Source organism: Dasypus novemcinctus, chromosome 14, assembly GCF_030445035.2.
Source record: "Dasypus novemcinctus isolate mDasNov1 chromosome 14, mDasNov1.1.hap2, whole genome shotgun sequence".
Lineage (NCBI taxonomy): Eukaryota > Metazoa > Chordata > Mammalia > Cingulata > Dasypodidae > Dasypus > Dasypus novemcinctus.
The window spans coordinates 95444821-95471512 of record NC_080686.1 but is presented as its reverse complement, the minus strand read 5'-3'; the positions used below and the strand labels follow the sequence as shown (position 1 = coordinate 95471512).

The 26692-nt window shown below is 44.6% G+C and overlaps 1 protein-coding gene across 1 annotated transcript in view; it reads left to right on the top strand.

Annotated features, from left to right (window-relative positions):
- KCNQ3 (potassium voltage-gated channel subfamily Q member 3) overlaps positions 1-26000 on the top strand; it is a 338886-nt gene extending 312886 nt beyond the window's left edge. The window contains 6 exon segments of the mRNA XM_004464870.5: positions 4431-4633; positions 5361-5463; positions 9718-9849; positions 13210-13308; positions 14990-15074; positions 16995-26000. Of these exon segments, the coding sequence (XP_004464927.2) occupies positions 4431-4633; positions 5361-5463; positions 9718-9849; positions 13210-13308; positions 14990-15074; positions 16995-17729 (1357 nt within the window). The 3' untranslated portion in view covers positions 17730-26000.
- Positions 26001-26692: the final 692 nt, after the last annotated feature.

The window sequence follows — 26692 nt, the reverse complement described above, 5'->3', positions numbered from 1 at the left end:
TTCCCTCAGTCCATTTCTCCATCCCTCCATCCACTCAACCTCTTAGTCAATGATTACTCATTAAACCCCTCCTATGTACCTGGAACAAGTCTAGGGACTGGGAATTTAGTGATGATTAAGACAGACAAGGTCTCCAGCCACCTGATTGACAGGATGTCTCTGTCTTGCTAAAACTAACATTTCCCAAGTTCAACTTTGATTTAATGCACAAACCTGTTTGTCCCCAGTCTTGCCCAACTCAAAAAAAAAAAAAAAAATGTCATCACCATGCACCCATTTGTGTGCAGCCAGAACCCAGGAGTGATTCCTTCTCTGTCTCTTTTGCTAACAAAAGACTGTTGGTTCTTCTCCAAAATAGATTGCAAAGTCCTAGACTCCTCCTCCTTCCCACTGCCATCCCCCTAAGCCAAGCCACTATCTCTTGCCTGGAAAACTTCAGTGGCCTCCTAATTGGCCAATTTTTTTGTTCTTAATTCCCGTTTAGATGTGAAGTTTATTTACTCTCCTCTTGTAAAACCTTTTAGTGGCCTCCAGGTACTCTTAAGAATAAAACAGTAATCCCTATCAAGCCCCAATGGATCTGGTATCTGGTCTCACTTTGTGCCATTTGCTTGTGATGCTTTGGGTACACGTCCTCCCTTTACTTCATCAAACCCAGGCTTTCATGCCTCCGGAGCCTACATGCCATTTCTTCTCTCTGGAGAGCTCTCACCCATTTTCTCTAAATCTGGCTTCTCACCCTTTAGGCCTCAACTACTGGATCGCCGTCTTTCTGCTCTTGGACTGCTGAAATTGGCTTCCTAATTGATCTCCCCTTGCCCTCCAAGAGGCCTTCCTTGACTACCCTAACTATGTTGACCTCCTGTTTCCCTCCGTCATGGCATTCTCTCCATTTCCTCATCAGGTTTCTAGCAATATATGTATGTGTTTGCTTGTTGTCTTTCTTCTTGGCTTCATCATAAGCTGACTGGAGGCTGAAAACCACATCTACTTTTTTCACTTATATTCATCAATATATACATATGTTTCCAGAAGCCTAGCATTTACAAGGTGCTGAACACATTTTTGGTGAACAAATAAACACTAGCTCTATTTTACAGATGAGGACGCTGAGCCAGAAAGAGTTAATGATTTACTCAAGGTGAAATAATTAAGTGGAAAGCAAAGATTTCCACCCATTTCTCTTACTTCAACACTCACTCTTTCTACTGTCCTGTAGTTCTTCCGCCACCTGAAACAGGATGCATTTTATTCATCAGAAGATTAACAAATCTTCCTTTTTCCCTTCCCTTGAAATCATAATAATGCTTTTGGTGCTTTGCTAGGCACCAGGTTCTATGCTAAATGCCAGACACACAAAACTGAACTAGTACAATTTCTGGCCCTAGAACTTACCCTTGAGTTTCTGACCCTCAGCCCTATTGACATTTTGGCAAGGATAACTCTTGGTTTCTAGAAGCACTGCAGGATGTTTAGCAGCATCCCTGACCTCAACTCACTGGAGCCAAGAGCAGGCACCTAGTTGGGTCAAGCAAATACGTCTCCAGACATTGCCAAGTGTCCCCTGGGGAACAAAATCACCCCTGGTTGTGCATCCCTGCTTTAGTGGGAGAGTCCCTACTGACCAGAGGTTTCATTACAGTGGTCAAGAGCCGGGATGAAGAAAAGCCTACAATGTTCTTAGAGGCACAGCAAGTGGAGGTCTAACTAGACCAAGAGCGAGAGTGAGACCTTGGGCTTGCTTGTTCTTGGACCGAGTTGTGGAAAAAAGTAAGAGTAGTTTCGATGAAAGAAAGGATGAAGTTTCCCAGACAGAGTTCACATCACGTTCAAAGGCTGGAAAGTGAGAAAGTTAGGGAAATGTGTGGGCTTTAAATGGCTGGAGTTCACTGGTCGCTGGGAGATGAGGCTGGAGCACAGGGCTGGGGCTGTCCTTGCCAGGACAGATAAACCGTCATTTTACTTTGCTGTTTCCAGTCCATTCATTTCCAGTTTTCCCAATTCATGTCTGGAAATTGTTTCTCATGCTTAATGAATCTGGGGGCCTGACTTTCCCAGGGACACTGATGCCAGCTTCAAGGAGGACTTTTCTTACAAGACTTGCAATGTCTTCTGAGATCAAGACCTGAGTTTTGCACTGGAAATCCATATGGAGAAGGACAGAGATGAATTTTGAGTTTCAGGACTGAACTTTGCCTTGCATTTTTAAATATCTTTTGGAGTCTTGGATTTCAGACAACCCAATTAGGAAGTAAGCTTACCATCCATTCTGCTGGAGGAAGAATTCCTTTAGCCTGTTGAGTGCAATGGCTGTGAATAATTCAGAGCAGGGGTTTCTGAATTGTGCCCCATGCATCTGGATTCCTACAAAGTCTGCATCCATCTCTTATAAACCAACATCTGTGACCACTGGGCATTAAGCGAGCATAGGTAAAGCAATTCCGACTGTTGTGGTTCCAGGGAGGCGTTGGAATACCACACAAGCAAATCTTTCCTCCCAGAACAGATCAAACCAAGAGAGTACTGAGATTTCAAGTCAGGACAAAGTGGCTGCCATTAATTTTGTCTTGCTTAGTTGGTCTGGAATGAAGCTTCTCATACATTTATCTCAAAATTGAGTGCCCCAGCAGTTTTCAGTGTTTTGTGACTAGCATTAAGAAGTACTATAAAATAATATATAAATTCCAAGAGCTCATTTCAGTTCAGGGAAAAAAACAACAATACTTTTTTGTGGTCCAGGAAATCTTATCCATCCTTTTCACATGTCACCAACCTTCTCCTGCCTCTTTGGGAGGAGGATTATTTACCAAGGAAATGGTGAGAACCAGTGTTTATTGAACATGTCCAGCATCCCAGTCCGCTAAGCCCTTTACATGACTCTCCTCATTTAATCCTTTCAGTGCAAGTGAGGTGTGGACTAATTGTCATCATTTTACAAGCGAGGAAACTGGAGATCAGGCAGGATAAGTTACATGCCCAAGGCCGCAAGGTTTGTCAGGACGGTTCAACCTAGATGGGTTTTGCCCCAGTGCCTATGACTTAGTAACTACACGGAACCCCCAAATGTGCAGAGCAGGGGGTGTGCTGGGTCCCAAGATGGCCAGGCAGAGTCCCTGCCTTTCCTGGATTGCATAATCCAAGGGGGCAGGCAGACATGAAAATATGTGCTCTTCCCACAGTATGTCAAACGCCTGCTGCGCACCAAGCCCTGTATTGCATGATGGAGAGGAAGCAGGGAGTCGAGCATATTGTTGTGTGAAAATGCAGCTTTCCTTGAAATTTGCCAGGCGAAATAGACTTCATTCCTTGCCTTTAGGGTAAAGGGGCAGAATTGAGAGAGAGAAAATATTTATAGAGCACCCAGTATATGCCAGGCTCTTTGCCCAATCCTTGGCAACCATTATCTCCGAGCAGCCATGTGAGGCAGAGAATGTGTAGCTCTGTTTCACAGATAAGGCAACTGAGGCTCAGACAGGTTACAGGTTTGCCTGAGGTCAGCCAGATGATACGGCGTGGAGGTGGGCTTCGAGCGGAGGCGAGGCTGGCTCTTTGCACCGAGCAACTTTCTGTTGGGAGTTATTAACCGGTTTGGGTACCAAGGGCCCTTTTGGCAGTACAGTGAAGTCCATGGACCCCTTCTCAGAATAATATTTTGAACCCAGAGACAAAATACTTATGATCACAAAGGAAACACTGCATTGAAACATATTTATTAAAATACTTTAGAATTTGAGATGTCATAGTATATGTGCTTCTTTGTGAATGAACCTAATGGCCAGTTCGAGTGGCAGGTTGAATACTTCCAAAATTTTGGAGACTGATGAGCATAAATGATACCTTGAGATGAGGTATGAAATCATCTGTGATTTATGTTGTGAGAAGGCCCAGGCATTGAGGATATTACGGAGGTTTCTTATCTACATTCAAAACTGAAAGAGACGCAGAATTCCATTTCGGGGTTAGCAAATTAAAGATGTGCTCTTTCCCATCCAAGCTCACTGTCCCCCCAAAATGCCATCCATGGGGGGTGTCTGCAGACACTGCTGTAGGGACCCCTCCTTTCTGTCATTTATGTCATTCAGTTCCACTCAGGGAATGTTCTATCAGAACGTCTTCGTCTAAGTCACTATCTGGGCACCACGGGGTGGTAGAAAGGAAAGAGAGGACCAGAGAAGGAACAAAGCTGTGAAGCAGGTGTTTCCTTCGAGCTCCATTTAGCCGAAGTTCAGCGGCTCTGGTGCCTTGCCCAGTGTCATAGCTAGTGAGTTGTGGAGCTAGGATTTGACCCCGGCCCAGCCCGGTTCTGAGCTGTGTGTGTGCACTGTCCCCTTCAGGTGTTGTGGAGGAGAATGGGCAGCTTTATGGAGGGGGGGACGTGACGAGAGCCTGCACTGAAGGAAGAAAATTGTTAACTTTTGCTTATTTTGTAGCCAAAAGCTGGGTCTCTTGGATCGGGTTCGCCTTTCTAATCCTCGTGGTAGCAATACTAAAGGAAAGCTATTTACCCCTCTGAATGTAGATGCCATAGAAGAAAGTCCTTCTAAAGAACCAAAGCCTGTTGGCTTAAACAATAAAGAGCGTTTCCGCACGGCCTTCCGCATGAAAGCCTATGCTTTCTGGCAGAGTTCTGAAGGTAACACCTTCCTCCTCTCACCCTGCCCCTCCGCTCCCTGCTCCCTGCTCCCTGCCCCTTCTCCCTTCACCCCTTCAAAGAACTCTCACATCTGCAAAGTAGTGCTTTCCCTGCCCTCCCTGAACGAACCCCAGCCATCGGCTTCATTTCCCCCGGGGGAGGCATCTGGGCCACCTCCTCGGGGACACACAGGGTCTGTGGCTCCCACGTGAGCCGTGCTCCTACCCCTGTGCAAAGAGCCTCTTTCCCTTATGGAAAGGGGGGAGCAGCAGGAAAGCTGTGTCCTCGGTGTTGGTGGCCCCCCAGGCCCTTGGCCCCACTCTCTGAAAGCCCCTGAGGTGTGAATGGCTCAGAATGTGGCTTCCCAAGATCAGGGGATGGGGACGGGCAGCGAGAATGCAAACTCAGCTCTGTGAAGCCCACAGTGTCCTCGCTGTGCCTGGGGACCCCCCGGGAGCCCTGGAATAAGCGCATCCCTGATAGCCTCCTCCCGCTCACCAGCAGTGAACCCGGGCTGCTGGGACTCCGGCTTCTGGATACTGGGATGGCGGCGACACTTAGCCCGGTGGCGAGCCGATCCCTCCGGAGAGTACTGCGGGCTTTCCACGGAGCGGGAACGGAGACGATGGCGGTGGACTGGCCCTGTTGCTTGGGGGGCTCGGAATGACAGGGTCCACGAGCCTTCCCAAGTTCTGGGGCCTGGCGTTGATAAGTGTCTCCCTCCCAGATGCTGGGACGGGGGACCCCGCGGCGGAAGACAGGGGCTACGGGAACGACTTCCTCATTGAAGACATGATCCCCACGCTGAAGGCGGCCATCCGAGCAGTCAGGTGAGGCTCCCCTCCCCAGCCTTGGGCCGCTGCGGACCCCAGCTCAGCTCCCACACGACAAGGTTCCCGTATACCCCACACCCCACCCCACCCACTCATCCCACGTGCACGACTCTTTCATCATTGTGGGACATACATTTTGGAGCATTGCTGCACCCATGGATAATGGTTTACATTATAGTTTACACTCTCCCCCGGTCCACCCAATGGGCCATGGCAGGACATACAATGTCCAGCAACTGTCATGCAGTACCACCCAGGACAACTCCAAGTCCTGAAAATGTCCCCACATCAGATCTCTTCTTCCTTTTTTGTGATCTATGTATCTTTTTAAAAGACAATTAAAAAGTAAATATTTTTAAAAAGAGGGAATATAAAATATATATATATATATATATAATGAGATAGAGATGCACACAAATGATTAATGTCACAAAGTAAGTACCATGAGGGGAAATTGTGACCATAAGCTATTTTGTTACAGATTAAGTTTTGAAGGAAAACAATTCCCTTTCTTGAATGTTTATGTCAAATGGTTCTTTGGTTACATAGGCATTTTCATGAATTAAAGATTGCTATTCCATTGAATCCCAGTGATATTCTCAGTTCTTCTGCAGGCTCCATCCACCGCCTACACCACCCTCTCCAGTCTTACTCCACTGTCCTGGCTCAGCACCTTATTATCTTTTGACTGATTCCTTACTCACTTTTCTTACTCACCTCTCAGGTTCCGGTATCTCTTAGTAAAGCATATGAACATAATTATGTCATCTTCTCTTAGTCAATGCTTTCTTCTTGCATACTTCTAAGTATAAATCTGAGCCATTCAAAAAATACTCCAAACTACCTTTTCAGTTTCATCGCTTTCATCCTTTGTCCCCATCCCCTCACCCAAACCCTCATAAATATTTTGCACCAGATATCATTCATTCATCTATTTCTTGCAATCCTACCCAGGCCAAGCACTATTTTAGGCACTCAGAATAAAGCAGTGAATAAAAACAAAAACCCCTACTCTCTATGAGGTCACAGTCTAGTCGGGGAGGGAGTAATTAAAATACATAAAAAGCATAAGCAGTAAATGTTTTTAGAAACTTGCTTTATAGTTTTCATACTTTCATGCCTTCACTTTGAAAAGGGTATGGAAATTATAGAACAGGTTTCTAAAACCATTCAGTGTATGAAAAGGAAAAAAATATGAAAGATCTCAAAAAAAAAAAAAAGCCCTATCCTTCCTCCCTCCTTGCTTTTCTTCTCTGATATTTAACTTCTCTAGGACAGGGTTTGCGTGTAGTTCATCTAACATCAATATAGAGTAAGTGATTGATACTTGGTGCCTTGTATTTAAAGGGTTATAAAGAATAAAATCAGGATTAGCCCTTGTTATATTTTGAACCATTTAGTTTCAAAGTGAATAAAGTAAATGTAAATGAGTATAAACTTATTATCCACATGGAAAGTGAGGGCTACACATATCACTGCTAAACCTGAGTGTGGGCACATTTGTGGGAAGAGGCATGTCAAGGGCTACGGACGCTATCCTGGTTAAGCGTCAATGTGGTCAGACATGGAATGAAGGGTTTCTTACTCAAATACAAAAATTAAGTAAAAAAAAAAATTTAGAAGCTAAAATCTAAGGGACCCAAAAGAGAATCAGGAAATATGGGTATGTATAATAAAAATAGAATTAGGGAGTTGAAGATCCAAACTGTCAGATCTGTATCTAGAACAAGGGGTTCAAGAATACACAGAGAAAGAAATGAACAAGTGCTATTGTCCATACAGCCAGAGTGTGGAATGTGGGCATTCCAGGACATGAAATGTGCTGGCCATCAGCAAATCAGTTTAGACTTATCAATTATTTTCAAAAATGGTTGTGGGTGCATTAAATGTGCATAGACTACATATGGACAAAATTATTCTGGTTTTTAACCATTGACACTGATTTTTCATAAGGAAAAAAATTTTTATGTTAAGTTATATACCCTCATTTTAAAAACTTAAACATGAAAAAAATGATGTAGAAAAGTAAAAATTACCTGAAATCACCCACCATGAGAAAACCACATTTACTATGTGTTTATTATTTCCTTTAGGTTTTCTCTTTATGCACCTTTTCACACAGACAGCTGTATATAATATTAAACAATTTAAGTCATATAAAAATAATATTTTCATGAACAACTTAAATTTCAAGTTTTTCCCCTGAATGTCTTCCTTTCTTTCTTCTTCTTTTCTTTCCCTTTGTACCACTTCCAGATGACTTATGTTATAAAGCTAGTGTATATTTTTCCATGTATATCTTTACATTCATAAAAGTTTACACATATGTAAGAGTTTTATTTGGTTATTGTTTTACAAAACTAGGATTATATTATGCACATGTTTCTTTAACGATGGTTTTGTTGAATTTCTCCAATGCACTTGGTGGGATTCTAGTACATTCTTTTTTTTTTCCAGTGACTCGTTTATTTCACTCAGTATGATATCTTCATAGTACATTCTTTTTATGGTTGTATGATACCCTATGGTAGGAATAAATGGCTTTCTCTTTGTTTTAGATTTTGGCAATGATTAAAAAAATAATATGTAATTTTAAAAAAAGAGAGATCAGGGGAGTGGCATATTGACATGGGGTTGTCTTCCTTGGTAAGCTGCTAACTCAAAATATTTGTTCTTTTGCTGCTTTTCATCCATATAGTTCTTTTAATTAGCATTTTTTAAAGATAATCAATGGATCTTTGATTTTTTGTGTGTGTCAGCAGAAGCTATAACCCACCCTGACTCTTCCTGTTCTGCTTTAGAATTCTGCAGGAAAATGAAAGTATGCTATTACTTAAGGAAAACTGTATAAGGATATGGGCTGGTGAACACTCAAAAGGGAGGCAGTGATTTCTAGAAACTAACTTGGATTCTCCAAGAACTAGTCATGATACTTTCAGCTAGCTGCCCAGTCCAATGGATCAGGGAAGTGCATGAGTGTAAGCCATGCCAAGCTTTTAACTCTATTTCTCATGACACTGTCACGTCCAATATGATGGCAGTATGGCATGGTTGAGAGCACAGCTACTGGATGACTAACTTGTGGATAATCCCATTTAAAGAAAACAAACCAACGACTGTACCAACCTGGAGGGAGGGCTCTGCTGGGATGCCCCTGACTCTGGCCTCTGCCCTGTCCACTCTAGCATTTGTACTGAGGCTGTAGTTCAGAGGTCAGCGTCTTTTCTCTAAAGGGCCAGATAGGAAGTAGTTTAGGCTTTGTGGTCCATACAGGCTCTGTTTCCAGTATTCAACTCTGCCATTGTAGCACAAAAGGGCCATAGGTAATACACAAATGAATGGACGTGGTAGTGTTTCAGTGAAACTTCACTGAGAAAAACAGACAGCAACCTGGGTTTGGCCCGGGGACCATAGTTTGCCCTCCCTTAGATGGGGAATATTTAGGGCAGGCTTATAAAATGGCACAAAGCTGGGAAGGATGTTGACTATAATGAATGGCATAACCAATATGCCAAAATACTATTTAGCAGCTGGAGCGATGGGCTCTGACAAACGGAATGGCTTCGAATGGCCCATAACGAGTACTGTACAGTGATACTGTGCTCGGCTGGAGTGAACCTTACGATGGGTTCTCAAGGAGCGTTATACCAGCTTGGTGGTTTCATTGGTTCCCAGGAAGATGGAGGGGAGGATTTGGCCTCCCGGTCCAGTTGGGGGTGACCTACTTTCTGAGAAGCCTGAGATGATGTAGGCTTCTTTGCTAGGAGCTCACAGGCAGGAGACCTAAATGGGACAATGAGAAGGAGACGTCGGCTGTCCTCCAGGAGAAAGGGTGAGACCGTGCACAAGGACGTAGGTCTTGCCAGCGCACAGACGTGGGTGTGAGGACCAGCTCTGCTGCTTCACGAGATGGCCCTGGGTAGGGGCTGACGCTGCCTGAACCCAGACCTGGAAACTGGTGTTAGCCGGATTGTTCCTAAAGCACTCAGCTCAGCTCCTGGCATGTAATGAAGGTGCGATAGATGTTAACCCCAGCTGTTCTCACCATTTTCTTATCATTCAAGTGTCTGAGGGCAGCGGTCAAGAAGAAGAGGGACTAGACAGGTAGAACTAGGGCAAGAGCTGGCAGTGCTCCCCATCAATTCTTTTTCTCTTTGGTTCTTTCCCCCCCTGCCCATGTTTGCTAGTCCTGTTTATAATTCCCTCTGCCTTCTACCCATGACTCACAAATGCCTCTCTTCTACCTTGCAGAATTCTCCAGTTCCGCCTCTATAAAAAAAAATTCAAGGAGACTTTGAGGCCTTATGATGTGAAGGATGTGATTGAGCAGTACTCTGCAGGCCATCTTGACATGCTGTCCAGGATAAAGTACCTTCAGACAAGGTAAGATGGTCATGTCTGGAGGGGCAGTGCTCCCCCAGCCTCTCAGGAGTCGAAGCCACATGAGCTTAGAGTTAAAGTGGAGGGCAAACTGCAGAGGAACATTTGGAGAGGGAATCCAAAATGCAGGGGAACATTTTAAGAACAAAATAGTACCCCAAGTATTACTTATAATACTAAAAATATGGTGACACCTCAATGTCCACTTAATAATTGCCACCAATTTTACTGAGCACCGATCCTTTACAGCCCCACGAGGTTTTGTGTTATAGGCGGCATTTTGCCGATGAGGAAACAGAAGCTTGAAGGGCGAAGACCTGCCCTAGATAACTCAGCTAGTAGGTAGCAGCTCTGGGAGCCAAGCCAGGTGAGAATGGTAACACAGCTGCCGTGCTCTCTAATACACTGCACTTCCTCAGTTAGAAAGAGTGCTAAGAGAAGCATGGTGCCTGCTCTCATTCAAAAGGTGTGCGTCATCAACTGATGTTTAGATGCAGCATATAATCAGATAAAAGATTATATGATCTGTGAACATATAGTATGTGCATGATGTGATTATAAATAATGCACTCATGTATGTATATATATGTTTGCACACATATATCTTGTGATGATATTCACTAATATCATACGTACAATATGATTATAAAAATGTGCACATATGTATTTATTCAGAAGTATACACGACATGTATATATATAGGAGTCCTAGCTGGAAGAAATAGGGTGACCTCCCCCAAGGAATTACAGAGGCTAAATTGAGATGATGAATCCATACGTCACTTTTTCTTTTTTCTACTTTCTTTTTTTTTTTTTTTAAAGATTTATTTATTTTCTTTAATTCCCCCCCTCCCCCGGTTGTCTGTTCTTGGTGTCTATTTGCTGCGTCTTGTTTCTTTGTCCGCTTCTGTTGTCGTCAGCGGCACGGGAAGTGTGGGCGGCGCCATTCCTGGGCAGGCTGCTCTTTCTTTTCACGCTGGGCGGCTTTTCCTCACGGGCGCACTCCTTGCGCGTGGGGCTCCCCCACGCGGGGGACACCCTTGCGTGGCACGGCACTCCTTGCGCGCATCAGCACTGCACATGGCCAGCTCCACACGGGTCAAGGAGGCCCGGGGTTTGAACCGCGGACCTCCCATATGGTAGACGGACGCCCTAACCACTGGGCCAAAGTCCGTTTCCCGGCTTTTTTCTACTTTCTTGATTCATCAGATCTTCAATAAATTATCAAAATACCCTTTTACAAAGAAAGAAGTCATGAAAACAACAAAAGCCTGTGTGATGTCAAAGGCCGTAGGACTGGCTGATAGGAAAGCAAAGTCCTCTTTGGGGTTTATCCTGTAACCTGTTAAGGTTTCGTATTGACATGAGGTCCCCTGGACCTGAATCATATTTGCCCACTGGAGTGTCCTGCAGAGGTACCAGGAACATCACAGCGAATGGGTTGGAAGTCAGCAGTGCTGTCGGATGGGAGGGATAAGATTCATGACCTGGATTTAGCCCTAACTGGGATCAACTGCCAACGTCAGCTGCCTAGGAGAGCAGCAAGTACACCGTGGTCAGTGCCTGGGAATGGAGAATGTGTGAATGAATTCTGTGCCTAAAATTTTGCTCTTTATGCAAGTATGGCTCTCTGAGAGACTGTGGGAGGATGCAAGATGTCTATGCCATAGCCACCAAAAATATCAACCAATCTTAAGGTGTATGAAGGGGACTGTGGCACTGTCAGTTTTTTTGTTTTTTTTTTTTTGTTGTTTTTTTTTTTTTTTAATTTTTTAATTTTTTATTGACTTTGTAATAATATTACATTAAAAATATATATGTGAGGTCCCATTCAACCCCACCCCCCCCACCCCCCCTCTCCCCCCCCCCCAACAACACTCGTTCCCATCGTCATGACACATCCATTGGATTTGGTAAGTACATCTTTGGGCACCTCTGCACCTCATATACATTGGTTCACATCATGGCCCATACTCTCCTCTATTCCATCATGTAGGCCCTGTGAGGATTTACAATGTCCGGTGATTACCTCTGAAGCACCATCCAGGGCAGCTCCATGTCCCGAAGACGCCTCCACCTCTCATCTCTTCCTGCCTTTCCCCATACCCTTTGTCCATTATGTCCACTTTTCCCAATCCAATACTGTCACAGTTTTTGATACTGGTAAGATAAATGTGTTTCTGAGTGGAGGTTGGAGGTCTCCTGTCAGGATGACTGACTGTATATCCCCAGCCTTGCTGAGATCTCGGTGGGCCAGGGAGAAGGGCAGGGTAAGTTAGCACATGGTGTTATCACTCGAGGAGCAGCTGGGGTTCCAGAGAGGAGGAGACCTATGGCTCTTTGTGGGCACATGCCTTAATAGTCCTGGGCCTTGGATGAGTCTTCCTGCCCCTCTCAACTCCCTGAACCCAATTCCAGCCTTGCATGCCCAGCAGAGGCTGTTCCGCCTCTTGTGCTCTGCAGGAACACAGTCGAGGAGCTGGTGCCTCATGCAGAAATGGAAGCAGGGAGCAAGAGCTAGTATCAGATCCATCATTCTAAGGGCCAGAGAAGCCCACAGAACAGCAGTCATCTACACAGCAAAAAATGGAGCCTTGGGTTTGGTAGTAAAAAATATCCCTAACTAGATATTTTACGGATGAATAAAAGACCTGGGAGATGAGATAGACTTGCAGACATTTCCTATGAGAAATAATGATGCAACACTCACCCTGTCTTGGTGGTGTCTGCCTCCCTCTCCTTGGTGATGGGAAGAGTCTCTGGGTACCACAGGACAAAAAAAATTATATGTTGGGGTTATAATCTCAATCTCTTCCTCTCTCTCCCTCTGCTCCCCTTCCCCAATTTATCTTACATATTCCACCAAGCCCACACCTGACTTAAGAGACAACAGAGGGAAACGGACTTGGCCCAGTGGTTAGGGCGTCCACTTACCACATGGGAGGTCCGCAGTTCAAACCCCGGGCCTCCTTGACCCGTGTGGAGCTGGCCCATGCGCAGTGCTGATGCACACAAGGAGTGCCATGACATGCAGGGGTGTCCCCCGAGTAGGGGAGCCCCCACACGCAAGGAGTGCGCCCCTAAGGAGAGCCGCCCAGGGCGAAAGGAAGTGCAGCCTGCCCAGGAATGGCGCCGCCCACACTTCCCGTGCCGCTGACGACAACAGAAGCGGACAAAGAAACAAGACGCAGCAAATAGACACCGAGAACAGAAGACAACCGGCGGGGGGGGGGGGGGGGGGGGCGGGGGGGAGTTAAATAAATAAATAAATCTTTTAAAAAAAATATTTGCTTCCTCTGAAAACAAAACTCTGTGTAATTTAATGCCCCCCTCTTTGTTCTCTCTCCTTTTATTCTCTTTTCAGAATAGATATGATTTTCACCCCTGGACCTCCAACTACTCCAAAACATAAGAAGTCTCAGAAAGGCGCAGCCTTCACCTACCCATCCCAGCAGTCTCCCAGGTGGGGTGTGTGGACATGGTGCCAAAGCCAGCCGAGCAGACCCATCCCTGCCTCGCAAGTTGGTTCTTTTATGGTTGGCAGACATTGCTATTCCCCCGAATAAAATGAAGAGAGCGAGTTAAAGTTTATTCTGGTGTGTGGCCATTTGAAAGGTCTCTGGTCAAAAGACTGACTACCGCCCCTCCTCCCAGCCCGTGTGGGCAATTCTCCTTTTTATGACCATTGAAAATGGAAATAACCACATCAGTTTCCTTGTTATAAAATAAGGTGTTAGCATGAGGTGAGGCATTCTTGGTTGGCTGTTCTGGTTTTTCCTGCAGAGCCATCTGGGGGTGAGCTCAGTCTTCCTCCCAGGACGAAGCCAGGAAACAGAGTCAGATGTTGGGCCCCTGACAGCATGGCAACACCCAACCAAGTACCTCTGCGCTCTCCAAAAATGGTTTTAAAATTCTCTTTTTCTAGGGAAAGGAGCTGCCCTTTAGAAAGCCCACTGTCCGGATTTACATTTCTTTTTTCCCAAATGGAGCATAATTGAGTGAAAGGATTTGGGCGTAAGCAATATGGCACTCCTTATTGATAACTCTCTTTTCAAAGAAATGAGAGCATCGAAGGCAGGATGGTCAAGCACAGTGAATCATGGGCCTCAGTCTTGAGGATGAAGTGATGTTGGTGGGGGCCAGAGGGACCCAGAGGGTGCTTTCCCCATTTAAAGGAGGTGACAGTTACTCTGTGCCGTTGTTGCTAATTTTAGAAATAAGGGCCTTCTGTTTTCAGATTGTTCAGTTTGTCAAGAAAAATTGAATATCTGGATTTTGGGTGAAATCCCTCATTTTTAAGATGGTCCAAGTGTTTTAAAACCTGGTGTGTGTCAAGGGAAGCAAAATGGTTGGCTGGGTTTAGCAGGTGGGACACCAGTTTGCTTTAATTCTAGGCTTTTCAGCCAAAGACAGGTCAAGAATTTAGCAGAAGATAGTAGCTTAGGAAAGAGAAAATGCAGCTATCTAGAAAGTGCCCAATGTTCATGGTTTTGAGCAAGATCTAGGCTCCCTGAAAATTCTCATCTACATAAAACACTGAAATATTAAAACAAACTGGAATTTAGGCAGACATTAACTGTGCGCAGCCCAAGTGCAAATGTAGCCCACATCTCAATCCTGTCACCTGCCAGCATCATTTTTTGCATCACTTTCTGCATCATTTTCCAGATTCAGCATTTGTCTTCCAGTCTTAACATAATGGGTCAGATGAAATATTTACACCACTCTATAGAAGTTCAGAGATTGTACACCCTCCCTACCTACCCCCCCCCCCCCACCCAGAGTGGAAGCACTCAACCAGCAGTCCGAGACTACAAAGGAAAGGGTTTAACGGAAAGGAATTAACCTCCTGAGGCACAGTTAGGTACTTCATTAACTTTGACACCAAGGTACCTGAGTAGCAGCCTAATATTTGGCTTCCAGTTTTCCTGTGGTGAAAATAAGCATGAGATACCAGTGTTGAAGTCAGGGAAAGGCTGGCTTCTCCTGGCTCACGTGTGCCTCCAGTTGAGCGGGCCTCTTCCAGGCTGCAGTGGCATGAAGGTGAGAATGACGGCTCCGTGGGCTCAGGCCCACCTTCCTGGAATGACCTTGCTAAGCTCAAGGGGTATGGTGATCTCAAAGAATTGTTGGCTTTTTCCTAGGAATGAACCGTATGTAGCCCGAGCATCCACATCAGAAATTGAAGACCAAAGTATGATGGGGAAATTTGTAAAAGTTGAACGACAGGTAGGTCTTTCCCTGCCCCCACCCAAGTACAAGTATATAGAATTTATTTCCACATGCTATTTTTTCATGTGGAGATAATATACTTGAGTAATATTTTCTGCCATTTGAGCACAGGTGTGGAAGTTAAAACGTTGCTTTAACATTTACTGAACGTAATTTCTTGCCTACTCTGAGCCTCAGTTTCCTCATCTTTACAGTGTGGGATTTTAATAGCCCTAAGGTTTCTATGTAACATGTAAACTACCTAGAATAGTAGCTGGCAACATGGTAAAACAATTAACAATAAAGCTGTAGCTACTGTTTTCGTGTTAGGATTACTACCAGGACTAGGTGAAACTGTGTCCAGAAGCCTGGCAGTAATCGCTTCTCAGCATCGCCTTAAACAGAGTGGCTTCCGGTTCCCCATTTCCTACATCCTTAGTCCTCCTTCCCTCAAGTCCACGTCAGTGGGTGCCTTGTGTGAAGAAGGCTGGAGGGCAGGCTGTGAAACCCACCTGCCCACAGCAGCCCATGCGGCCCCCTCTCACGTCCTCAAGCAACTTACATTTTAGCATGCTTCACCCAGCTTTCCATAGATAAATGGCACTGCCAACTCCTCTAGGAGTCATATCAACCCTTTTGTTTTATTCATAACCCAAAATTGGATCTGTGCAGAAGAGGCAAGAGAAAATTTTCATATATCAAGAATATTGTTTTTCATTTTTAAAATTTTAATTTATAATCTCAGCTCTTCCACTCACGAGGTATTTGACTTTGGACAAGTCACTTTCCCTCTCTGTGCCTGTTTCCTCACCTTTAAAACAGAGATGATAATAGTATCCACTCCACGGGGTTATTGTGAAAATTAAATGGGTTAATATCTTCAAAAGGCATCAAACAGTGTCAGATACTTAGCAACTGCAAGTATTCACCATTCGTGAGACTGGGATACTGTCCCAGTTTGTCAGGGATGCTGTCACAAAGTTCCAGGGACTAGTTGGCTTAAAGAACAGGAATTTTTTGCCTCACAGTTTTGGAGGCTGGAAATCCAAACTCAAGGTGTTGGCAGGCCTTGCCTTCCCAGAAGCCTGTAGCACTCTGGTGGTGGCTTGCCAGCAGTCCGTTACTCCGTCTGTGCCTCTGTTCCCTGGCCATCTCTCTCCCATCTGCCTTCTTACTGTCCAAATATCCTCGACCTATAAGGACCTATAAGGGTCACCCTGATTCAGTTTGGCCTCATCTTAACTAATAGTGTCTTCAAAGGTGCTATTTACAAATGGGCTCCCATCCACAGGACCAAGGCTCAGGACTTGAACATGGCTTTTTGAACCTGATTTGATCCAGAACCTCTCTCACGTCTGCCATCACGTAATACTGTGTCAATATCCTCATCCGTACAGGGGCATGATAAGACCTGCTTGCAGTGTTTCCTGAGTTAGGAATCGTCAGGGAGAGAACATTACACTGACAGGTGAACACACACTTGTGTGTACACACTCAGAAGGTCCAAGTAAGTTCCCAATTGATATAGACTAGAGTAGATGCCCTTTATCTCAATGTATTTTTCCACTGACCCCAAGGCCCCTAGGTAAGGTCTCCAGTTCTGAGAAGCTCAATTCTTGCTGCTCAGCAAATGTTCCCAAATCAAAGAACTCCCACTTCTTGACCCAGATAGCATCCGCAAGGCCACCTCCTCGCCTGGGAGACAAAGATTGCCAGTCGCATTTGTCCTCAAGCCATCTCTCTGCTTCCAGCGTTGGCTTTCTGGAAAGCCCTTGCCTAGATTAGTTCAGTGCCTCACCAGTAGGAGGCATAGAATAAATTATCCACTGTTGTCATTATTGCAACTTGCCTTCTAAAAAGTACATGCTACGGTGTTTCCTCTCAACCGCTACCAACTCCCAGGGAGAGCAGTAACTCCTGGCTCCTTGCGCTTTGCAGGTTCATGACATGGGGAAGAAGCTGGACTTCCTCGTGGACATGCACATGCAGCACATGGAGCGGCTGCAGGTGCAGGTCACAGACTACTACCCGACCAAGGGGCCGTCCTCACCAGCCGAGGGGGAGAGGAGAGACCACAACAGGTACTCGGATCTGAAAACCATCATCTGCAGCTATTCCGAGGCAGGCGCCCCTGAGCCCCCCTACAGCTTCCACCAGCTGCCCATCGACAAAGTCGGCCCCTATGGGTTTTTTGCACATGACCCCATGAACCTGCCCCGTGGGGGACCCAGTTCCGGAAAGGTCCAGGCCCCCCTGGCCTCCTCGGCCACCACGTACGCGGAGAGGCCCACCGTCCTGCCCATCCTGACGCTCCTCGACTCCCGCGGGGGCTACCGCTCCCAGGCCGAGCTGCCCGGGCCCTGCTCGGAGCGCATCTCCCCGCGGCAGAGACGCAGCCTGACGCGGGACAGCGACACACCCCTGTCCCTGCTGTCCGTCAACCACGAGGAGCTGGAACGGTCTCCCAGTGGCTTCAGCATCTCCCAGGACAGAGAGGATTACGTGTTTGGCCCCAGCGGGGCATCGAGCTGGATGAGGGAGAAGCGGTACCTGGCCGAGGGGGAGACAGACACGGACACGGACCCCTTCACCCCCAGTGGCTCCATGCCCCTCTCGTCCACAGGGGATGGGATTTCTGATTCGATCTGGACCCCTTCCAAAAAGCCCACTTAACCGGGGTCACCGGCGGACCCCACCTGGGAATGTAGACTGACTTTGTACAACTCACGCACTCGCCCACCCACGGCTTACCAGTGGGCCCACCGGTGGCCGCATCAAATGCATGCACGGCCTGGCGGCCCCCCGCCCGGGCAGGGGCTGGTCACGGCCCTTCTCCTCCCCACGTCACCACAATGAAGCCGCTTCCTTTTAAGCATGGTTTGCATGACTTTACACTATATAAATGGTACCGCTAATCTCGTCTAGGATACACACTTTATCTGCTGTTCTTACTTTTAATCACGATTGGACCAGTACAGGGAGAAATTGGCGAGCTGTGCTATTTGTCTGGTTGGGTGGCTGCTTCTGGTTTTGGTTTGGTAAGCAGAGACAGGAGTTTAAGTAACTATCTGGATCACTGCCCCTTCATTTAAAACACTCCAATGACTGACTGTTTTCTAAAGTGAGGGAACAATTGTCTCATCAGAAACTCATTGCCTGTCGGCGAGGTTGTCTACTGAGCTTACATTAAGAAAGGAGTGAGATAGTCATCGCATCTCCAATACCAAGAGTTTTTAAATTATATTATTAAAGAAAAACTGGCAAAATGGCTTAAAAGCTATTAGAGGGACCTCACTTGGTCTGCCACTGCCTGGTATTGTGCTTCCGTTTCCTTATCTGTAAAAGGTGGTGATAATCTTAAGTGTAGCATTTCTGATGAGTTATGAATTGGTGGGGAGAACACATGCACACACACAAGTTAAAATAGTTCCCAATCTTTGTCGCCAAAGATAATGAAACTTATCAGAAGTGGGGTGCCACTCTGCGCAGGAGCTAAATAAGTTCAGTGCCTTCAAAATGAGGTTCCAACTCACGTTCCTCCCCATGAGGCTTAAGTACAAAATGGCAATTTAAAAGGAAAACTAGAGCAAGAGGGCACATGGAAACCATCTGGTCCAAGTCCTCCTTTTCAAAAGTAAAAAACACTATGCTCACGTAAAGTGATAAGCTCAAGCTCACTCAGTGTCTAGTGGAGAGTGAAAACTCAAACGCAGGCTGCTGACTCCCTCCCTGCCCTGGTGTCCCTTCACTGCCACCCTCTGCCACTTCTACCATGGGACCTGGAAGTCGTGCCAAGGTGCCAGGACTCTGTGTCTTGTGTGAAGTACTCATGGCACAGTTTATCGAGCAGGAGGGCCATGTCTGCTTTTATTGCCAAACATGCTCACTTGATGCAATGTATTTTGGATCCAGAAAAAAATAACACAAGCAAGCTCCATTTATTGTTATGCAGCTGAGAAAAATTTCCAGAAACATCCAATTTTACTCTTCTAGATTTTTTAAATGAAAATACTGAAACTACGTGTAGTCATAAGACCAGCTAAAGTGTAAACAGTCGGCCTAGAGAGCACTACCCTACTGTGTAAGTATTAATACTGAGCACAAGCCATCCTGTGGCCTCTTAGGAGACATTGCTACTCTGAAAAACTTTGATGGACAGGTTTCTGCTAGGCTTGGGCTGGATTGGCTAAATGTAATAAGGACAATAATAAACAGTATTATTGTCCTTATCGTTTCACTCTTCTAAACCCTGCTTGTGGTAGTTGACATGGTGACCATTAAGATAATGAAAATGGTCCAAACAGATGTCTACCTTCAAATGCCAGTGATGTCTTCCATCACAGTCTTGTCAAGAGAGAAGTGGCTATGTCAGACATTTGATTGATGGCTTCATCATTCTCTAATGCAGGGGTCCTGTCCTATTTTGAAGAAAGGAGCTAGTTCCCAAAGCTTGGTTCCTTTCAACCTACATGTCAAAAGGAACCATGAAGAAGCTGCATAGTGCAGAAATCATTAAAGCTTGACCCTGGGTTTTAGGAACCTTACAACCAAAGTTGTATTCACTGGCCAAGAGAGGGCATCTTGAGTGGTAGAGAGGGAATTTTACATGGAGGATCCCAAGAATGGATGGGCGTTGACCTTGAAGGCCAAAATGGGAAACACATCAGACACAAAGCCCCCTTCCCTTTGGTGAGCCTTTTGAATTTCCCTGAAGGTCAAAGGGCTTGGGTCATTTGGTCCTGCTCCTTACCCCCTTCAGTGTGACTAGAAGTGCCACTGGGGACCTAAGAAACAATGTGCCATTTCATGAGGCCTTGGTTCTGAAAGCTGATCTTCTTAGAATCACCAGAAACGATTGAGCTACCTACCATCTAACATGTCGCTAAGTTCTTCTTTACATATGCTAAGTTCTTCTTTACATATACTAAGAAAAGGGAAAGAAATAATGGAGAATGAAGCGACCTCTCCACCTGCACAAAGTTATCTCTTTCTAATTTATTAATATTCATGCAGAACCTATTAGCCTCAGTATTTTATAAATAGATGCATTTGCAGTGAGCTCCATGAAGTTCTTGATCACAGAAGTATGTGGCTTCTCTTTCCCAAGCTAAAATAATTTTCATAGACTCCAAAGTTAGAGAAACTGCCTTAGGTTCTCTTTATAGCCTAGAAACGATGGGCGCTTATATGATTTCCCAACTTGCAAGTGGGTCATCTGGCTTCCCTGCTGAATCATAATGCCACAATGACAGGGACTGGGGTTGTCCTGGGCACTGGTATTTCTCCACCACCCAGTAATGCAGACAAAATGCATGTTTCATGAAAGAATGAATGATAAAATTCTTAAGAGCTATTATTTCTTGTCTAAGAAAACAAAGAAGAAAAGAAAAAGGATCTTTTAGAAGAATTCTGCTCCAATGTTCCTTTAAAAGATAATACATGTGTATTCCAGGGAAGCAAATCAAACTTGCTTGAATTTCCTGCTACAAACTGCATCGGCAATGTGGTTGGCATTGATGAAGCAGAAATTCAGGGTCTGGAATTGAACTTAAGTTATGAGGGCAAACATTGTGTGCATCTACAAAGATGCTTGGTCAGAGAAAGAACCAGAGTGATGGAATAATTCACAGAGTTGGTTAATAACCCTTTCCAAGATGATATTACTTCAGATACACCAGTGGTTCTGACTCTTGCTCAGGAAATTATAGTAGTCTTGGCATAACTCCATGAAATACTGACATATTAATTCCATCATAAAAACTAGGAACAGTTTTTTCAGCTGAAACTATGTCCCCATTGTATGTATTCAGATTTCTGTGTATCACAATACGAGAAAAATGTTAAGATGTCCTATTTTAGCAGGATTAAAGTGAATTCTATAAATTCACTTTCCAAATGTAAGTGAAAGTGATTCCATTGGACTGAGACAAAATTTCTTGAGATTGAGTGTGGGTTTTGAAATCAAGTACTAGAACACAAGCAAACAACAAAAGTTTAAAGGGGAAAATGTGGGAAGAAAACCCCAAGGTATACTCTAGGTCAAAACAAGTTAATTTATCAATAATTATGTAAACAATGCCTGTTTGGTACAAGGCAGCCCCTAGACACTAAATTGAGGGAATTATTAGCTGTAGAAAAACCTAACACAACAGAGTCTACTTATAAGGTGCCAAGACCATTCTCATAATCCCATGCCACTGTAATGTGTGAACAAAGAAACACCCATTTGCTTAGTCATTTGACAAGATTTATTAAGTGCATTCCTATGTGAGGCACTGGGAATCCAGAGAAAAGAAAACCACAGTTGCTGCTCTCAAAAAGCTTTGAGTGGTGGCCTCCAATATCAGAGGTCCTTTCAAACAGCATCTACCAGGAATGGAAAATAAGTAATTTCATTCCTTCAGACACTCCACACAGACAGGAATGCCTCCTAGCTTGGAAGCAGTGGGGTATTGAACTTGGAGATTCAACGGAGCAGAAATTCTGCATCAAGAAGGACCCCATCAGCACAGGGAAGGCTAAGTGGGCTGAATGGGAACTTTGAGTTTGGGTTCAATGAGTTGGACTTTATAGACATAGCTCCACATAAGTCTTGCAAGTAGGTTCTGGAGTATCTGAAGGAGATTCTTGGAGAAGCATACTTTCTCCTCCTCTCCAAGTCCTTATCAAGATTGAGATCAGGCAAGGAGCTGAGCTGATTCCATCTCATCATCTTGAACAAGAATAGCTTATGGTACAACGTCTATTTCGTCTATTTCCTGTGAGAACCTGCAAAACTTGCCAGGAAAGAGAAGAAATGTGTTCAGCGGTCTAAGACAGCCACTGTACTTTGGACAGTGTTGCCAAACACACTTCAGTCTCCCCCACAACCTTTGCTTCCCCAGAAGATTCCATATAGCTGGTCTTTGGTTTCTATGAGTATGCTTCTAAGGCATCTAGGACACAAGAGTTTTCTCTCCTTTCTGAAACCTGGGTATCATAAGGAATTTGCCCCATGACTTCACTTGTGTTTGAAGGCTTGCTTATTTCAGAAGAAACTACTAAAAAAACTAAGTCATTTCTTCATATCCAAATCAATCAAATGTTCTTATCATATGATATGACACTATTCGAAACTGAGCCAACAGCACCCTAAATAGGGCAGCAGGCAACATCTCCCCTCCGCCCAGGATTGCAATATGTTAGGAGCCAGGCTACCTGCCCAGCTTTCGTGTTTGGAAAGCAGGAATGGAAATATCAAAGAGATGGGAAGGATATAGAGACGACCCGGCTGAAAATTTGAGTTTAACACATTCAAATGTTTTTTACTTCTCTGGCCTGTTTTGCTTTTCAAATGAGACAATCTATACAGATAGAAAGCCCTTTGTACAGTGATTTCCACATTCCAGGGGCTCCTCGTTGTTGTGGTTCAGTGCGTGGGCTCCATTGTCTCAATCTTCATTATTACTAATGAGCTCTAAATTTACACCAGAACATCTTTTTTCAGATAAAGAATGGCGGAGATATAATACCAATTATTTCATGACAAAACCAGGCCATCTTGTAACTGTGTTTTAAATAAGGGTAACTCTACAAATAGAATACTTAATTTTTCATCAAAAGCATTTTATCCCAACAGAGAGCAGGAATGTTGAATCCCAGTGGCTGCTCTATGGCATTCCATGGATCACAGGATACATGATATCAGAATTTGCACCATTCTCTCAAAGGATGATTTGTAAGAGATAAAGCCAAGTAGGAATAATTCAATATCAGGGGACTAGTGATTTCGTCAATTAAAGTCAGCCATGACATCATCGGTGTCAGACAACCTCCAAGCAATGGGCAGGAAACATCCAGAAGAAGGAATCACTGCTTGCCCAAGCCTTCCCCAGGAAGATTTGTTCCCAGCCATTAACAGCCTCAACGTCAGCATCTTTATAGGAAAACTGTGGCTAGTGTTTTACCTTCTTGTTACCAAAGGATGCGAAGAAATGAAGTTCATCAATTCTTAGATTGTCAGAGCAAGAAGAGGCCTTGACTACCCAGAACAACCCTCTCTCTTTTTAGATCAAATCAAAGAGAATTTACTAGGTTGCTCAGTAAATGAACTAGTGCTTAAGTGGAAGGGTGAACCCAGGAGCCAGGGCCTCTGACTCCTGGTCTGGATTTTGGAGTTCAAAAACTAAAAGAGCTTGAAATGAAAATAGTGAGAACAAAGTATTCCTGTTGAGCCCAGAAGATGAATGAGAGCTACCAGGTCCCCCTGAGGACCTGCTAAATCAGGCACACTTTTTAGGGACTTCTCGCTTCCCACCTCTGGAAGATAATGGAGGACCCCATCCCAGGCCTTGGAAGAGGGCATTTTTTTCCTTCTCCCAAACTCCTCCTATCTTCAGAAGTCCTATCAGAACTCCCTACTGCTGTGTGCACTTGAGAAAGGGAAGGAGGAAGCAGCAGCCTGTGGCCATGCAAGCACCTGCCCCTCCATTCTTCTGAACTCTCCCACTTTCCTCCCTCTCCTTTAACTGTCCAGCTTGGACTGGTTCAGCTCTCTGGACCCTCACTGAGAGTGGTTCAGCCTCAGAGCCAAGCCTCAAGTTGTAACTTCCTTTCTAAGCCAATTTAACAGAATTTCTCCTCCAGAAAACTCTATTGACTTGATTTTAAGAAATGTGATATGATTTCTTTGGGGACTTATACAACCCCCAGGTTGCCAGTTCTACTAAAGTTGTCCCCTAGTGGGGGATCTCTTGGTCCCACATGAGCACACATTGGTCCCTCCTGCTTTTTGTCCCGGAGAATGTCCCATCTTGGCTAGCGTCAAGGCTTTTAGTGCCTTCACCAAAAGCTACAAAGACGCAAACATGATTCAACTGAAGACATCTTATGTTTGTGTAAGTAGGGAGTTATTCATTAAGTAAACAGTCTCCTCTTGGCTCAAGTGAGGATCTCCGTGGTTGGTTCCCATCTGTGTTATGCTTGGGATAGATTTACCAGGATTTGGCAGGGCACCCTGACAGCCCTTGCTAAACTCAAAGGCAGGATGTTCAGTTCTCCTGAGTCAGGCTGAACTAGATGCTCCTAAAATATTGTCTATAGGAACAGTCATCAAGCCCTTGAATGGCCATGGTTGATCTGGTAATTTTAAGGATTGTCATTCTACCTAAGTCTCTTTAGCCTACAAATATCACTGTTCTGTGATTAAAATAAGTTTCAGTGAGAAATAATGGCTTTCGACACAGTAAAAAAAAAAAAGGGCTCTATGGAAGAATAAGTGGAGAATGACTTAGAATTTAGAATTAAGCAGCTGAAAGCCTAGACTGGGACTTAGGAATATATTTGTAATTCCTCTTAGACTTGTCAAATCGACCACATTTTGATGCCTAATGGTAATGATGAAAAATGGGAACATATTTTCTTTCGACATTCCATTCTTTCCCTCTGCCTACAAGGTAGAATTCAGTGAAGGGAAGAGAAACTTTTCCTAAGCTCTCTTTCTGAGTTTCATGCCACATAATTGTTCTATCTCTTAACTCCATGCACTTTGCCATGACATAGGTGTTATTGTTCCCATCTTATAGATGAGGAAACTGAAGCTGAGCAGAAAAGGACCTTGCCAAAAGTCACGCATTATAAGAGGAAGAGCTGGGGTTTTAACCACAGCCCATACGTCTCCAAAGCTCATTCCCTTCACCAAGTCTCCAAGATCAATGGAAAATCGTGCCGTGTGGCTCTCCTCAATGTTTACCCTCCTGTGCCCTGTCAGCTTTTTAGTAAAGTGGTAACAAGCGCATTGGTTTCTTGGAGAGAAAGGTGATTCCTGGGTCAGATGCTCCACCTGGCGAGCAGCAGGTCCTGCCTGTTCTTGAGTGGCTCCACAATCCAGCCGTCAGTGGTGTAAACTGATGCCACGTCGCTGTCCACCTGGATCCTGCTGGGATCCTTAGCTCCTGGAGTTTGTTGAGGCTACAGACAGTCCTACAAGTAGCCCTTGTTTCTGCCCCCAAGGAGCTCCTGTCATTGGTTTCAACCAAATGAGTTCAAATGTCTCCATGTTTCTGTTGACTCTGGCCTTTTGTCTCTACACTGTAGCTTTACATCAGGGCTTTGAAATCCTGCAGAAACAGGTTTAATCTTCAAAAGCATCCTCTGAAAGCCAAACACTCAGAACAGTTGTATGTCTCTCTCCCCACGTTAAAAGATCAAGGCTCCCCGTGGAAGCCAGCCTGAGCTGATACTTAGGTCTTTCTTTGGCCCTCTGAATCCATTTCCAGGGGAGAGGGTCTCAGCCCTCTAAATACCCCCTGATGAGCGTCAGGCCTGGTAGTGGGTTGAGTTCCAGGGCTCAGGACAGCCATTTTGTCAGGGGTTGGAGATTTTGTTTTTGGAAAGGTGAAGTAGGCTCCACCCCATGCTGAAAAATCACCTCAGAAAGACAGACAGACATAATCAGATTTGTCAGTAGTTCCCTGTTTAAAAGAGACAAAATGATTTCTACCTTGCTTTGGATGGGATAAGCTGTTCTTTTTTTCTCTCTCTCTCTCTCTAATATAGCAGTAATGGAAAACATCCACTCTCTGAAGAACAAATTGAGGTTTCCAGTGACATGGATTCATTGCATTTGATTTTGGGTTGTATTTTTCTTTAAACCCCCTTTTATGGCATAGAATTCCGGTGCCTTGCTCCCTGAATTTGTCTCCGTGCTACGAGTAGGCTTTCTTCACATTCTGGCTTACACGGGAACACAACTATTCCACAAGTGGCCTTTAGTGCTCTTTATAATATGATTTCCTGTAATTTTTAAACTGTATGTGTAATTTATATTCTGGCTCTGTCCACTATTTGAACAACTTTAATAGGTTGATTTCCATATATATTATGCAAACAATTCTTACCTGATTTTTTATGTTCTATCTTAAATAAATACTGCACCACTTATTAATAAATACATGTTTCAATGGTTATGTGGATGAACATTATTTGCTCCAAAACAGCTCTTATGGGATTTTTTAGGGTATTATTTAGGGTAATTAACACAGACTGCTACAACAGAAAAAAACCCTAAATATCAATGGTCAAACTCAACAAAGATTGTGAGTTCAGTGTGAACTGGCTCAGGTCCAAAGAGTGATACAAGAATCTGGACTGCTTCTGTTGGTGGCTCTGCCATGCCAGAGCCCCTGCTGCCAGCCACAGAGCCAGATGTGGGAAAATGTAGAAAAGCCATACCTGCTGCATACTGCTTTGGACTCAGACTGACTCACTTTCACTCACATTTCCATTGGCCAAACTCAGTCACATGGTACTGACCAACCTGCAAGGGAGGCTGGGAAATATAGTCTTTGAAAATCTAGCATGGAGAAACATGTAGTGACCACACAGCTTTGCTCACCATAGGGCATTGTGTTTGACTCTATAGATTTCCTTCTTAGTGTTGAGTTGTGACAAGATCTTCCCCGGCAAGGAGAAGTGGAGTTATTGCCCAGGGCATGGAATCAGAAAACCAGACAGTTTCCCTGGGAGACACTAGAGTTACAATTATATATGTAGCATCAATATAAATGCACAGTTATCTGCCTATTGGTGGCATACACTTCGACTATAGCAAACAAGAACAGATGCTGAATATTCTCCATTATAAATTGGACCAATGA